Source organism: Chaetodon auriga, chromosome 24 (assembly GCF_051107435.1).
Source record: "Chaetodon auriga isolate fChaAug3 chromosome 24, fChaAug3.hap1, whole genome shotgun sequence".
Taxonomy (NCBI): Eukaryota; Metazoa; Chordata; class Actinopteri; order Chaetodontiformes; family Chaetodontidae; genus Chaetodon; species Chaetodon auriga.
The window spans coordinates 15,399,358-15,415,101 of NC_135097.1; the positions used below are offsets into that span (position 1 = coordinate 15,399,358).

At 43.7% G+C, this 15,744-nt stretch overlaps 1 protein-coding gene across 7 annotated transcripts in view; it reads left to right on the plus strand.

Annotated features, from left to right (window-relative positions):
• Window positions 1-14,998, plus strand: part of sorcs2 (sortilin-related VPS10 domain containing receptor 2) — a 278,384-nt gene extending 263,386 nt beyond the window's left edge. Inside the window, exons 14-28 of one of the 7 annotated variants that reach the window (XM_076724452.1) lie at window positions 366-473; window positions 4,305-4,425; window positions 4,523-4,656; window positions 5,079-5,198; window positions 5,348-5,519; window positions 5,600-5,786; window positions 6,968-7,101; window positions 8,356-8,479; window positions 9,151-9,263; window positions 9,728-9,850; window positions 9,945-10,044; window positions 10,142-10,189; window positions 10,538-10,640; window positions 11,908-12,101; window positions 12,851-14,998. In XM_076724452.1, the coding sequence (XP_076580567.1) occupies window positions 366-473; window positions 4,305-4,425; window positions 4,523-4,656; window positions 5,079-5,198; window positions 5,348-5,519; window positions 5,600-5,786; window positions 6,968-7,101; window positions 8,356-8,479; window positions 9,151-9,263; window positions 9,728-9,850; window positions 9,945-10,044; window positions 10,142-10,189; window positions 10,538-10,640; window positions 11,908-12,101; window positions 12,851-12,915 (1,846 nt within the window). In that variant the 3' untranslated portion in view covers window positions 12,916-14,998. Of the gene's footprint in view, window positions 1-365; window positions 474-4,304; window positions 4,426-4,522; window positions 4,657-5,078; window positions 5,199-5,347; window positions 5,520-5,599; window positions 5,787-6,967; window positions 7,102-8,355; window positions 8,480-9,150; window positions 9,264-9,727; window positions 9,851-9,944; window positions 10,045-10,141; window positions 10,190-10,537; window positions 10,641-11,907; window positions 12,206-12,850 lie in introns of all 7 variants that reach the window. The other 6 variants (XM_076724453.1, XM_076724451.1, XM_076724454.1 and 3 more) reach the window with 6 other exon arrangements.
• Window positions 14,999-15,744: the final 746 nt, after the last annotated feature.

The window sequence follows — 15,744 nt, forward strand, 5'->3', positions numbered from 1 at the left end:
TGGCCTTTCTGCACTGTGGAGAAATAGTAAAAAGCGGGTCCATTAGTCATGAATGGAGCTATTTTAATCCTGACCTGTAAGCCCAGGTCAATTAATGTTCTCTTTGAACGTAGATGTAATGCTTTGTACTACTGTACTGTACTACTGTACTGTATGCAGTAAGATACAAATAATCATGTTATTTAATTCATTGATTTCACTGGTTTCAGTTTTGAAAAGGCCAAAAAAGAGACAACACCCTCCAAACTCTTTAAATCCCAGATAGACAGGGGACAGGGTTAAAGACATGGTTTTACTGACTGCAGTGCAAGGCTCCATATGTGTTTGAATACTGGTGATTGTGAACACTGCCTGCTTGTCCACAGGTTCAGCATCGATGAAGGACAGACGTGGACTGTTCACAACTTCACCAGCACCTCCGTGTTCGTCGATGGACTCCTGAGTGAGCCGGGAGATGAGACTCTGGTTATGACGTAAGTGAATAATAAAATCTGCATTGGTTTTGTTGAATCCATCGCAAATGGTCTGAAGACTTTAAATCCCTACCTCCAAATCTGAGCCTCTATTCAATCATGAGTGTATATTACAAAATATTGAATTGAGGCTCTGTGGATGGATATATTAACACATGGCATCTCCTGCACCTCCCATAGCATAACTCTTTTGTCCTCCTTTCACACTTCCTGCTCTCTACTCGGCTGTAATGAGTTGTCTAAGAGGGTCAAACGGGGTCGCCCTGCCTGCCTATACACTACATTCAGGGGAGTTCAAGTTTCTCTCCCATCACAACAATTCCCTCTCAATCTGTTGGAGCGGGTCGCCCAATTTCGTGGGGCTAACAGCAGCTGGTCTCACTCTTGATTTCTTGCAAAGCCATCCCCCCTCTTCACCTCCAGAGGGTTTGATTGCCGTTGCAGCGGAGGCTGATGGGAGAGGAGGCCTGTACGTGCCCCCTGCCACCCAAGACTGCTGAGGCCACATACTGTATTAGCTTCATCTGAACTTTGGAGGGCACTGTTCATGTTCAGGGCCAGTATGATTAAAGTAACACGTCACTCTTTCAGCATGCACACGGCATGTTTCTAAGCTGCTGTTGTTGGTTTTGCTTTCAGTCACTCAAACTGTGGAAGAGTCTGATCATGTGGAGCTGAGCCTGAACAGCTGAGTTTCAGATGTATTTTTACAGATAAACCCTGTAGATGCAGGCCAAAAGTGTTTCAGATCTAAGGACGGCAAAGTTTGTTTGATTTCTGGTGGGTAATCAGGAGCCTCATAAGGCCACTAACATGACTGTGTGCTTATGCTGCTGCTGTTGTTATTGTCTTTAATTTAAACTAAGATTTGTCTGTACATCTGGTGTGGTACTCTGCTACTTCATTGGCATGAAAATGATCAAAATTAATAATGTTGAATATTGGTACAAAATGTCATTGGCAGCTTCTCACCCAAACTGTTGATGTAGGCTTCAACTGCTCACATCTTTTAAAAAAAAATACGGCCTCTCTCTCTGTTTCTCTCCCTCTTTTTCGCCAATCTCTCCATCAATAAGTTAGCCGGAGTGAGACTTGTCACATCATCTCAGACTCCAGGCCCAAGCTCAGAGATAAGGCCGTCTTCCAGCTGTAATCTGCTGAGAAGGGCAAAGAGATGGTCACACAGTACGCACACACACACACACACACACACACACACACACACACACAGGCAGTTGCACACAAGGAGTAGAGACCTGAACACTCCGACTCACTCACCATTATCTGCCATGTGTCTGACACACCCTCTAGGTTGACACACACACTCACACTCATGTATATACGTTGCCCATCTGGCTCCGGCGAGATAGGGTCGGCGGCCAAGGAGGGATGTTGAGGGCAGCTCATGTCTGACAGATTAGCCAGGGTCTATTTCCTTGCCACTGAGATTCGATTTTTGACGCCACAGCCTGCCATCCCATAATGAAGTCTTTGAGCAGTGACTTAGCACCAAGGACAGGTGGGGGAGCAGAGATCGTCCACTACTCATACCAATGACAGCTGGGCAAATATCAGAGACCGGACAGACTCTCAATGGGTTTATGCTGCACATGCTGCTGGATGAGAGCCTCATGCCAGCTCATTCTGCTCCTGACAAACCATTTGCACTCTGTTCGTTCCCTGCGCCGTGCACTGTAACAAACACACTCAGAAAAACAAACACATTTCCTCAGAGGGAGCCCTGCATCTAATCTCATTCTGCAGCACAACTCTCATGGAAATGACTTCCAAATACATTCTTGGTAATATTTTGGCCTTCTTAGCTCTGGGTTTTAATGAGAGGAGCTAAAGGAACAAATTTCCCACTGTTAATGAATGTTGTTGTTTGTCCACTAATAGAGCTCTTACGGCTCTGGAGTGGCTATTCAACACTAGAAACAAGCGTTAGATGAACCCTGCTGGTGGGAATTAATGCAGAAACAATGCAAAAGAGTTAATTTTTACACTTCATCCTGGAACTAACAGTGACAATTTACTGTGTGCAACTCAAGCAGTGGTATCTAGCAAGTAAATTATTTGTGTTTCATGTGCTGAGGTTTCGAGATATACCTCTCTGAAACTTCTGTTTCTCGTATTTTTATTGTCCTGAAAGAATGCTCCATGTCCAGACTCTCCTTTAAACACGTTAATCAGGGGTAAAATTCTCATTTCAACCCAATGAATTAGCATTATTGACACCTGCAGACCTTCTAGGAATAATATGCGACCTGTTCCGCTCTATTTGTGGCCAGGTTTCATTCACTAAAATGTTACCGAAGAGTAAAAATAAGAACTTTCAGCCGTGGAACAGTCAAAAACAGAACAAATTCAGCATTCAGCACTCATGTGAGCGGACCAGGAAATATGAATACAGCTGTCAATGACCATCAAAGTTACTGTGAAAGAAATAAAGACAGAATGGTTTGATGCTCAAAGAGGTCTTGCTAAAGCAAAGCAGTCCATGGTTTAGATGGGAAGAGGTCAAGAGGAGGCTTTGATATCATGCACTGGGTGATTTTATGCTGTCTGCTGTTATGTTCTAAGTACGACAAAATTGCTCCGGACAAACTGAGAGCCTTTCTGTTCACGAGAGTTTTTCACATGAGGGCCAATATCTCAGTCACAGGTGGTGATTTGATGGTAAAAGAATACAAACACATTGCACTGAAAGTGGGACCAGCTAGCAAGTCAATGTGGCCCTCACCAGAGGATTAAAAAAATAAAAATAAAAATAAAAAACTTTTAGGAATTTTTAAGAGGCAGGCCTGGAAAGGACATGGCAAATACATAGTTATGATGAAGAAAGTACAGATGGAAAGGTAGAGCTGAGAGACAGACAGACTGCAGAACAGCAGACAGACCCCCAGATGGACAAGAGAAACAGCAGCGATGAAGGGATGAGAATGCGAAACGACAGCATATGCGAGTCCACAGCCGAGACATCTATCACTTCCCCTTAACGACGATGGGGAAGACAGCATTAGTCATGCTTGTCTTGCACTCCAGCGAGGTGAGCGCGAGCCGCCACCAGCACGGCAACATATGTCGGAGTCACTGACTTGTGTCACATCAGTCTGCTGCAAAAAAAAAAAATGCTGTGTGTGAAAGTTCAGGGCTGGGTGTTACCTGTATTGCATTGTGAAAGAGCACCATCTAGTGGGTAAGAAGGGAAACTGCAGTTCTGTGCAGAGAAAAGAAAAAAGAGACTCTGCATTTAGATGAGGTTATCCAGTCCTAATTTTAACCAACCTTAAAGTCTTTTCTGTGTTTTTCATAAGGAAAAATAATAGCTGGGTTCAGGGTGGATTGAAGGAATATTTCAACAGTTTGGGAAATATGCTTATTTGCATTTTTACTATGTGTTCAGACAGAATGCAAAGCGAATCATTCTAGCTGTGTCCCCCTGGTTCTAGGCTTTATGCTAAGCTAAGCTACCCAACTGTAGCTCGAACTCTATATTTAGCTACCGCACAGACATGAGGGGGCTATCAGTCTTCTCATCTAACCCCACAAGAAAGTGAATAAGTGCATTTCCCAAAACGTCAAAGCATTTGTTCGCTGTGGAGATGAAAAGATCCATTTGGGCTTATTTGGCGATCTGGTGAGACGTTGTTCGTACACAATGTGTGGCCTACTTGTGAATCTGTTTCATGACAGCATGTTAGAATGCGAACTGTATTCTAAGGAAAGGCTTAAAATGCCGATGTTAAATCACAGATTTGACACTGCACACGTGGAGGAATTTGATATTCAATGATGTCTTGATTTTGCATCTGTGCCGTGTGTATGCAGCGTCTTTGGCCACATCAGCTACAGGTCAGACTGGGAGCTGGTCAAAGTGGACTTCAGGCAGTCTTTCCCCCGTCAGTGTACCGAGTCTGACTACGACTCCTGGCAGCTCGCAGACCTGCAGGTAGTGCACGCACGCAAACACAGCACAGACACATATTTACAGAACGTGTGTGCTTGTATTTTCAACTGAATTCTGACTTCCCCATGGTGAACATCAGGGAGGGAAGTGCATCATGGGCCAGGAGCGGAGTTTCAGGAGAAGGAAGGACACAGCGTTCTGTATCAAAGGGAAAAGCTACACCTCAGCTCTCACCACTGCACCCTGCCAGTGCACAGAGAAAGACTTCAACTGGTGAGCACAGATTAAAAGCAAACACTGAGCAGACTTTAGATTACATGATAAATATACAGTGTGTGAATAACGGATGTTAGACACAGCGAGGAACCAAACATAAACAAATAATTTCAACATTTAATCATAAAGGATGAAATATGAGAATAATTGTCAGAGTGTAATGTATAGAAATCTTAAATGAAATGGCACCAAACAATGAAAAACATGATGTTTGAATATGTGTTATTTAAATACTCAAACATACTCATTTTATGACATAAAAATATTAAATCTCATGAATACCTGAGAGTGCTGCAGCGTTACGTTTGAGGTCAATACTTCTGCTCATTGTTATTACTCTTGTTCTTTCTGTGTGTCTGTGGTGTGTGTGTGTGTGTGTGTGTGTGTGTGTGTGTGTGTGTGTGTATGTGCGTGTATAGTGACTATGGTTTCGAACGGTCCCCCGTGGAGGGCAAGCGGTGCTTTGCTGACTTCTGGCATGATCCAGATTCACCACCTGAAGACTGCCACCTCGGACAAACCTACGAGTCCAGCACTGGGTCTGTACACACACACACGCACAGCTTTATCTTTAACACACACACACACCTATATGTAGCTAATAATGACATTCTCATCTCACTCTATATAAGCACATTTTCCCTCACTCCACAGACTCACTCTCACACTGTCCTCTGCTGTGTTTCAGGTACAGGAAGGTGACATCCAACATGTGTGAAGGGGGACTGAACAAGCAGCAGAGTGCCAAACAGCACAACTGCCCTCTACTGCCCCCTCAAGGACTGCAGGTCGGCATCAAAGGGCAGATGTTGGCCGTGGCGCCTGGTGATGACATCACGTTCATTGTCCACCAGGAACAGGTAGGGTCAAAGTCGCTCTCTTGATTTGTCTTCCTTGCCTTTGTTCCATCTGCTGAAAGTCCTCGTTCCTTCCCTAACAGGGCGACACCAGTAGCACCAAGTACCAGGTGGACCTCGGCGACGGGGTTCGGGCCATCTACCAGAACCTGACGGTGACGGATGAGCCCATCCAGCATCGCTACGAAAATCCAGGCGTTTACAAGGTCACGGTGAAAGCCGAAAACATGGCGGGACACGACGAGGCCACCATGTACATTCAGGTCACAGGTCAGTTCTCAGACAGCCTCTGGATGTTTTTCTGTGCTTATTAGACAACTGACACATTTTTTCCTTTTAGAAGGTGAAGGATGATCCTTCACTCTGTGCAGCGTTCTCACCAGAGCTGTTTTTAAGTCCGTTGAAGCAACTTCACTTCAATGCCTCGAGTCTTTGAGTGGATTTTGTCCAGTTTATCCTACTAAGTAGAAAAAAATAGTGAAAGGCTAGAAAAAATAATCATGACTGGAAGTAAAGCTCGACTGGCAGCTCCTCTCAGTGTCGACTGAACTCCATTTGAAGTTGTTTTTAAAGTTCTTGTAGCTCAGTCCACTCACCATGACATCACATTTTACAACTGTTGAGTATCAATTCACTGAGAGCTTTAAGGCAGCGGCCACTCATATTAGCATGTTAAAAATACTCCATATTTTTTACAGTGTAGGGATGTTGTTAGAGTGTAATGTGGACGCTCTTCATGTCCGTGATGAGCGCGATGCAGGACGTGCACGACTGAAACAATGAACAACCTTCTCTGCTCTTTGTCTGCACGTCTCATGTCGGCTTGTGCCTCCAAGAGTTCAGTCTCACAGCAGACGAGTTCAAATCAATCGGCAGGTCTCAAGTGTCAGCAGCTCCAACCTGCACGCTCCTTTGACCTGAATTTTGTTGAACACCTGGAAGAGATAAACATGATGAAACCGGTCGGTTCAGTCATCTGTGATATATCTAGCTTTCTGAAAAACTCACCCCTCGCTGTTAAGGAGACAGGGTTGAGTCTCACTTCTATGGTAACGTCTTGTTTTTTTACATCTAAGGTAGAAATGATTGAGACTTATCGTATAAAGTAAATCTATGGTGCTTCATTCAGCGGGGATTGGAGGCTCTTATCTGTTTGTGTTTTACTTTGATAAGACGGCTCTTTGTGTTCTTTGTGCAGCTTTTAATCCAACGAGCTGGTTTCTTGATGTGGCTTTAAGCTGATAATGAAGACTCTTGTGACAGACTCACTGAGCTGTCATCCATTTGTTTTGCAATGATTACATGAGGTTCGGCCTCAGATGTTGTACTTCTCTTGCTCTTGTATGAAATATTTACCTCAGTTGTAACCAAATCGTACACCCTGCACTTACTGTGTTTTAATAAAATTCTTTGCTTTGTAAGTTTGAAAATCGTGTTTTCTGGCCTTACAGCCCCTCTGCAGGAAGTGCACTTGGAAGTGGTTCCCATTGCTGGGAGGAACCATGAGGTCAATCTGACAGCTGTAGTTCTTCCCACTGAGGCCAACCTCACCGTCTTCTATTGGTGGATAGGAGACAACCTGCAGGTAAAGGATGTACTACGAACTTCATCTTAAAACATTGACTAACATCAAAATATAGACTTAAAAAGTCTGAAATGTGTGTGAGAAGAGGTGAAAACAACATATTATCACCTTATGAATTTGTTATCTCACTAAATGCAGTAGACACAGCAGTAATCGCCCTCTTTTAGCTCTGTTTTGGCCTATATTGACCAGCATTTGCTAACTTTGTCCTCTGTTCAATGCGGGGTAGGTAATGTACTGTGGGCCGATTAGAGCTTTTTGGTCAATAACAGCTCCGTGCTGCTGCTGTAATCTAAGCTGAAGCCAAATATTCAGGCGGGAAAACAAAAACATTAAGCTGAAAGATGCTAATAAGCTCCTTTGAGCTGAGGGGATTTGCAGGGTTTAGTGATAATTCTATGGATCCAATGCAGCCATATAGAAAATATTAATTATTGTAGCTTTATTTTGTGGCCACTGGGGGGCACCGGAGACAAGTTGTGAACACAGCACTGACATATCATCACCTTTTAAGTGAATTTAGGGAGTTTGCTAGCAAATAGTTTGCATGTGTTTATACATCCAGTGGTTATGAAGAAAGGGAGAACATCCAATATTCACTAGCTCTGTCTCCTCTTTATCTGCTAATCTCCACTATGTTCACCCCCTCGTCTCTAAAAGAGCTTTTCCATTATCACTTTTGACCGCACTGAGTCACACCATGCCGCATTGATTTTTATTACCAGTTTAAAGTCACTGAGTTGTGCCAAGTTGCGTCAAGATGAACCTTCTCCAGAGTCAGGTCAAATGGTGAGGTCGCCCGCTACCGAGCATGTTGGGGTGACCTCAAATGGGCTTTGCCATCATTCAGAAACAATGCAGATGATGTGTTTAAATAGCCCCTGCAGCTATTGCCAGATATAGCAGATACTTCATCAGTTTCATTCATCCTGTCTCCATTTTTCAAGCAATAAGCAGCGCTCCTGCTTGTAAATGTCATTGACTCAAGAGAAGGGCATCATCAGTTAAAGACATATCTTCTGTCAGGTAGTCTTGTTGTAATGGAGATCCCTGCCAATGCGCCAAGTCAAGCCAAGCCAAGCCAAGCCAAGTCAGCACATGTGTATGAAAAAGGCAGATGACTGTGTCTGTCTGCTCGCTCTAAACCTCAGTAAAGCTGAGGGGAGCTGCAGCCGTTTTGTGAGCTCAGAAAGTTCAGACGCTCTGAATGCACCGTTGACCTAACAGCCAACCTGTTGTGACTTTCTCCTGCAGCCTACGCTGACCCTGCAGAACAGCCTTCTGACTCGTTTCCCAGAGACAGGAGAGGTTTCAGTCACCGTCCAGGCTTCGAACGGCCGATCCATGGTGCAGGATACCAGGACAGTCCAAGTCTATGGTAACACAATGACAACTGAAAGATCCTCCACTCTTAAACGACAGCAGTTGCTTCAAGTTTGCCCATTTGAGAAAATTCTTACATTTTCCAAAGTCAGAGTTAGGGCAAAAGTCATTTAACAGCTCCTCTTGGTCTGTTTCTCAGTTAGACAACACTGATGCAAACCCTTAGCCTGACTGATGCTTAAAAATATGACATGATCTCATCTGTTGTTGGTGCTAAGTGTGTCACATGATGAATTATGTTAGGTTTCTTTTTTAAACAGATGTGCTTGTTTTATTTATAAGCTGCATGCTTTTGTCCCTTACGAGAGCTACGTCTGCTATGTCTGTGAGTGGCTGGGATCCACTTCACTTAAAGGCAGATATTTTCATTGGAGCTGAAGGCTCCATTTAAGTCAAATCGATCTTGTTTCCTGGACACGCATCTGTGCATCAGCATATTCAGATGCTGCTTTTATCTTTTTATGCTAACAGTGTACATCTGCATCTCTCCATTCAGCACATAGTGTACATACATTGTGTTTCTGCATTTGGCCTTTCTTATTATATTTGCTGTTAACTCTTCAGCACTCGATATGCAATATCCATGTTTATGTAATGCTGCTGCAATAATTCATTTTGAGTTCTGGATCGTGACTGAGATTATTGCTCCTGTTCTCCTGATCCCAGATAACTTCCAGGTCATCCCTCTAAGCTTCAGCGCGAACCTGGACCGATTCAACCCAAACATCCCAGAGTGGAGAGAAGACATTGGCCAGGTGGTCACCAAAATACTCGCTAAGGTAGGACTGTAAAATGAAATGACTGCAAGCACACGATAAAAAATGGACAATGGGCCTCAAATAAAGATACAAAAAAGGAATAATTAGTTATTAAAGTAGGAAGGACATTTATCAAGACTGCGTGTCTACAGGTATGCTAGTGACTCTGTGAGGCTATACACTCACACACAGCAATGCTTTGAGCTAAATGCTAATGTCTGCATGCTAACATACTAACAATGTAAGGTTGCTACCTTCAGTGTCACCTTCAGGTTGCCACTTGCAAGCAGTCCCTTATTTGTCCCTTATATGTGTCACATGCCCGGGGGACACAAAAATGTAGGGATCACCAAAATCATTACGGTACATCCTGAGGGCAACAGAAATATCTGTACAAAATCAGTCATTTGACCCATTCTTAACACATAAGTGTATTGATTAGTGCAGCCTTAAGACGTGACTGACCGATAACCATCTGCCCTCAGATCACAGGTGTCCCTCAGGGGTCCCTGGTTACGGTGGTGAAGCCAGGCCTCCCCACCACTGCTGATCTGTATGTCCTGCCACTGGACAGCAAACCAGCCAAGAGGAGCATGTTTGTTGATAAGGTAAATGTTTGCATAGGAGACCATATTTAGTACCAACATCCTGGACTATAAGCAGACACAGATTCACAACTTTCTTGACTTTTCTCATCCTCAGCGCATTCCAGCCATCATGCAGGCCTTCAATGACAACAACGTTAGCTTTGTGGTGCGAGGAGGTCTACAAGTGCTGGTGATGCTAGCTGACCCAAATGCAGGTACTGTATATTTCAATGCTATTGGCATTACATTCAGTAAAGTCTGCTTTTTCAAACCACACTTTTGATAATTGCATGTTATTGATTTATTTCCAAGGGCAAGGTCTAATTGCTAATGACTCAACAGCTACAACAGCAGAGACTGGTGCGTTCATGACCCGTAAACCTGCAGCTTTGTGTGCTGATGCGCTCTTTGATTCCTTTCCCTTTCCCGATTTCCTAACAAATCCAGAACGTGTGCAATTTAAATCTGTCTGTGCTGCGCTGTGATTTTTCATGCACCTGATTATCCTTCAGTTTGAAATGGTCTTGTCTTCTGTGGGGTGTGGCTTCTTCAAAAGGAAATTGTAGTTAAGTTGGATGTTTTGAACTTCTTTCCGCCACTTCTGTCCCTTCGCTCCTGCAGTGTTTGACTCAAGGTCTTCTTTCTTTCTTATCGTGCACACATGATCCATCCATTTTATTGGTTTATCTGTTTTTATCATCAACACAGGCTACCATGGAGCCGCCGGAAGTCCGGGTGTTTGGGCTCTAGCGGTCATTTTCCTAATCAGCATCATCGCCACCGGCTCCTTCATCCTCTACAAGTTCAAAAGGTGAGCCATGTCATGTTAAAGAGCCGTGACATGTCAGCGAGCCCAGACAGATCAAACAGCACCTTGTCAGTTATTTTCAGACCAATCAGCAGACAAAAACAAAAACTGCTTGTCTAACAAGAAGTGGAAACAATTCCTTTTTTTCATCTTATTTAGTATTCCAAAATATTTGGCTGCCATTTGTGTCCATCTCTGATATGATAGTGGTTCTGTCTATTCACCCGTGTCCTTCTAATATCTTTTGTCAACATCTTCTTTATATTGTATGAAAGGCCTCTCCTTTAGTTCATTAAATCCCTGCAGCCATCTGAAGGCAGCGGGATGTATATGTTAAATATAAAGATAAATCTGCCACCTCTGATTGGAAAAGTGCTGCACCAGAGCGCAGTGTCATTCCACATTGGCTGTCCACTGTATTCACTTCATTACTGCAGATGACAGCAGGCTGAATAACAGAATAACCACACGCTCCTTAAATGCATCAGACTGTTGTTTATGAGGAAAACATCAGATTACAGCGGCTCATCAATCCTGTGTCTCATTGCCTCCTTTTCAACTTATGACACAGTAAAGAGAAAGTAGAAATAAAAGTGACAGAGTTTGATTGAAGCAGCATGTGCTTGGAGACCTATACACAGTCTGAGCAACAAGATCAACAACTTTGCATGATTAAACTAGTGCCCTAAGAGCCTACAGTCATGCTAGCTGCTCTGTGAGACAAGCTAAATGCTAATGTCAGCATGCTCGCAATGACAATGCTAATGTTAAGTTTTAGATGGTTTTATGATTAAGGTTAACCATATTCACTATCTTGGGTTAGGGTTTTAGCATGCTAACACTTTCACACTGCACAAATTATCGCGGAACCTCAGGGGATCACTGTCGGGAATGTGAACCACATGTCATAGCAATCCAAAAAAATGGACCAAAAATGTCAAAAAATAGTTGATTCAAAATTAGCATTGTTATTGGTCTCGCTAACAGGAGCTAAATAGCTAAAGCTGATAGCAGTTGTTGATGGACGTGATGAAACCTCTGTCATTTGACACTGTGTATGGTCACATTCCCGCACCTTAGCTTGCATGAACATTCACAGTTGATGATTTCCTGTATGTGATATCTTGTGTAACTGCATGCTTTCTCCTCACGTCAATAACACACCGGCAGCACCTTGTCACGTCCCGAACACAAAAGTCCACCAAAAAGTCACTGAAATTAAAACATGCAAAACTACAGCCCCATCTTACGAAAACAACAAATCCCACAGTCCTTGGCTTAGGACTGAGGATACCTATCCCCCACTGTTTTTCAGGAAGCTGCCAGGCAGCCGCAACGTCTACGCCCAGATGCACAACGAGAAGGAGCAGGAAATGACCAGCCCCGTCAATCACAGCGAGGACACCCAGCACATCATCCAGGGCGAGGAGTTCATCGACGACGACCTGGACTCGCAGACTCTAGGTAACGCAGGAGGTAGCCCCGCCTTCCGTTCCCTTATAAGGACTACCACTAACCACTGCTACTAAAACCCAAGCCACTAACACCAGCAGCTAACACACACCAAGGTACTGGAGGACTTCCCCTTTTTCATCCTTATCACTGGTATTAATAAAAGCCTTTTGGCTTCGAAATGAATATTCAAATCAGTTTTTCAAATCATGTTGCCTCAAAGGTTGGTCTCAAGGCGCTTTGTGTCCATCACCTGCATTTGCAAGCACATTCAGATCATATCATAACTCATAACTGTCTCAAATGGGTCAATAAGGACATTTCTCATGTAATATGTGATTAGTATTTGCAAGCCTTACGACCAAAAGTAATGTGTGTGACATGGTGTGATATGATATGATATGATTTAACGGCTATGCTTATGATGGCACCGAAAGGCCTTGTGATCTGGGATGTAGTGGAAGTTAAAGGTTGTGGGGTTGCTTCCCATCTTTATCAACCACTACATCACTGAGTGTGACCAACGTTTAAAGGGCTTCCATATATAAAATTATTGTTCATTTTGCATGGATGTCAAGCTGACAGAAATTTTAAAGGTATCCTGTGGACTTTCTGACGGTCGGCCTGTGAACGCTGAACGCATCAGAAGTCCACAGGGTGCCTCTGACACCAGTGAACCACAGTGTGTCATGATCTGGACGTGTTACTCTCTCAGCGTTGCTTATTTGCTCGCCCTGTTTCTTCTTCCCTCTTGTTACCAGGCAACCATTCGGGTGTGGTCCTGAGCATCAACTCCAGAGAACTACACAGTTACCTGACCAGCTGATGGCTGCCATGGCAAAGCTAACAAGCTAGCCTAGCCTAGCCTAGCCGGCTAATGAGCACAGGGACTCCACTCTGCCTTCCTCCTCCTCTCTCCTCTCTTTTTCCGTCTTCTCTTCCTTGGACACTTCACCTCCACTCCATGGCCTCCTCAACCCTTCAGCTCCAGCTTTTGTGTTGTCTTGTTTCTTTGGGGTGGGGTGGGGGTTGAGCGTGGCAGAGGGATGTCTCTTTCACCTCCATCCCTTTCTCCCCCCCCACTCAATCTCTTCCATCTCGGGGATGGAAGGCACTCTGCTTTACCTAACATATCTTACATCATTGTGTCCCCTTCCCCTCTTCACTCCCCACATCAGGCCTGGAGAATTGCACTGACACCAGGTGAGGATGGAGGTCTTGATCCCAACGGACACTCACTCATCTGTGTTCAAAAAAAAAAAAAAAAAAAGAATCGTGTGTACATTGTCTGTCACTTGTAGACACTCAAAAAGCAACCATGACTCACTGCACTGGCTTCCAGTAATATTCACAATCAGAGAGGACTGAAGCAGCCACTGGGCGCAGCCAGTGAAGGCAGTTAGGTGGTGACGTCCAATTAAAAACTAGATATTTTTACTCCTCCCATCCCGCCTTTTGTTTTATCCTCTTCTTCCTCTTACCAGACAGTCTTCACAGGCAATAATGTTCCCTCAACGGAACGTTGGATATGATAAACCCTTGTGAATTTGCATATGACAAGCGTATGCATGCAAACACAAGAGGGCAGTGTTGCACTTTCTTAGATTCCCACTCACAGGTACTCAGAGAGCTTAGCTTCTTTGGATTACAGTTGAAGTTCCTCCCTCCGCTGCGTTCACATCCTTGTCTCCTCGTTCAGAAGTCACATCCACAGAAGTTTGTTGAGTGGTGTTTAAAATCAGCACCGCCTCTGTAGGAGCTCATCGTCTGTCCCATGGTGCCTAAAACAGCAGGTGTTAATCTGCTCAGTGACATTAGCTGTCGTCGAGTTTATTTATTTCTAATTACAATACGCCCCCCTCCTCCTCCTCTTCCTCCTCCCCACACTTTCTGGGTCAGAGGTCAAAGCGAACTCGTTCCCTTGGAGACAAAGGTCGCCGTCATGGAGGGAAGGTGTAGTTGATATATTTTACTGTATCAGCCTATATTAGGCGTAGCCCGCGGTGGAATCATGTCTCCTTAAAGGTTTGGTTTGTCGTATGTAAATGTGTAAATATGAACAATCTCCACTTTGTACATATTCCCTTTGACTTGTGTGTGAGTGTTTTACACTACTACCAAAATACACAGCAGTTTTTTCGGAGTGACCCGTCACTGAGTTTCCTGAATTTGAAGAATTTTCTCACTGTTTCCAGTTTCCTCAATGCCATTGCCTGCTTCACATGTATCCATTTTCAGTACTTTCAGTGTAATCTCATGAGTAAGATGATTTTATGGTCCTCATTGTTAACTGGAAATAATTTCATTGTCTTCTAAAGATACAAGTACACAGTGACAACTATGTATATGGATATTTTTGATACACTTGTCAGTTTTTGTCATTTTCCGCAGTACATGTAAACACTGGTTATTGTTTCTGATGCCTTTTGCTGAAGTCTTTTTGTTTGTTTGATTGCACTAATGATGTAAGCAGTGCTGTCGACGCATACCAGCCGCTGAACAAGTCTACAGACTCTGAATCAAAAGGTCTTTGGATGAAAGGCCTTTACAGGTTCGTCTTGTATTTGATACAAACAACAGACCACATTCACTCGTTCTGATTTACACCTTAATTCATCTTTTGTACATATTCTGCTCATGTTCGACTTAGTTTTCTAGTGGTGTGTCATCACTGTATCAATGTCCTCTTCGACAAAGGGGAAAGGTGGAAATGTGACACTCCAACATAAGAATGGAGTTTCACAGCTGATGGCACCAATCGTGTAATTTTGACCACATTGTTTTTCTTTTCCTCTTTCTGCTGGATTATTTGGTCTATTGATTTTGCTATTAAAAACAATTGTGTGTCCTCATCAGGGAGCGTAGTGCACTCAAACCTGCATCCTGGAATAAATCACTCCCATAACTTACGCCTGTTGGTTTTGTCTGTTTGGTTTACATATTGTTCTCTTGCGCTGGCGAAAAAATGGAAAGCTCTACCAGATCTTCACTGGTACGTTGTACTTTTGGGAAATAGCACAGTCTCTCAATCTCGAGTACAACAGTGACAACAGCAACCTTAAACAAGGGAGATGTAACATGTTAATTACTTTGAGTTTGTTCATTATATATATGCTCAACTTGGCTAATGTGCTAGTGACTCCCGCTACTGTAAATACACACTGTCCTCAGTGTTCTGCCCCTCACTGCCCCTGGTAGCCAAACACATGCCACATTACTGCAAAGGCAAGGTCCACATGCAAATTCTCATTCCTGATAGTCCTGTGGTACGATGTTACAGTACCACATAAAAAGCAAAGCCTGTGCTGATGTAAGTTATGACAGGCTCTGCAGCCAATGGAGTGAGTTAAAAATGGACCAAGATTGCAAGGTAACATAGATGTATGATTATCCAACCAGGGCTGTGTAAATATACACACCAAAGCTTATTGCATCTGTCAGTGAGAGAGGATTAGCTGGCCTTATCATGGAGGATACAGTGGTGAGCATTGTCACTGTCACCAATAATAGACCTCGGGGCTGAGTGGTAAACACAATCTAGGTGCTCAAGAGTGAATTACATCCTCCTCAATGTTGCAACACATGCATGGGAGAGACAGTTTCATTTATATAAATGAACACTACAGGGCCCAGAATAGATCCCTGTGGCACGCCC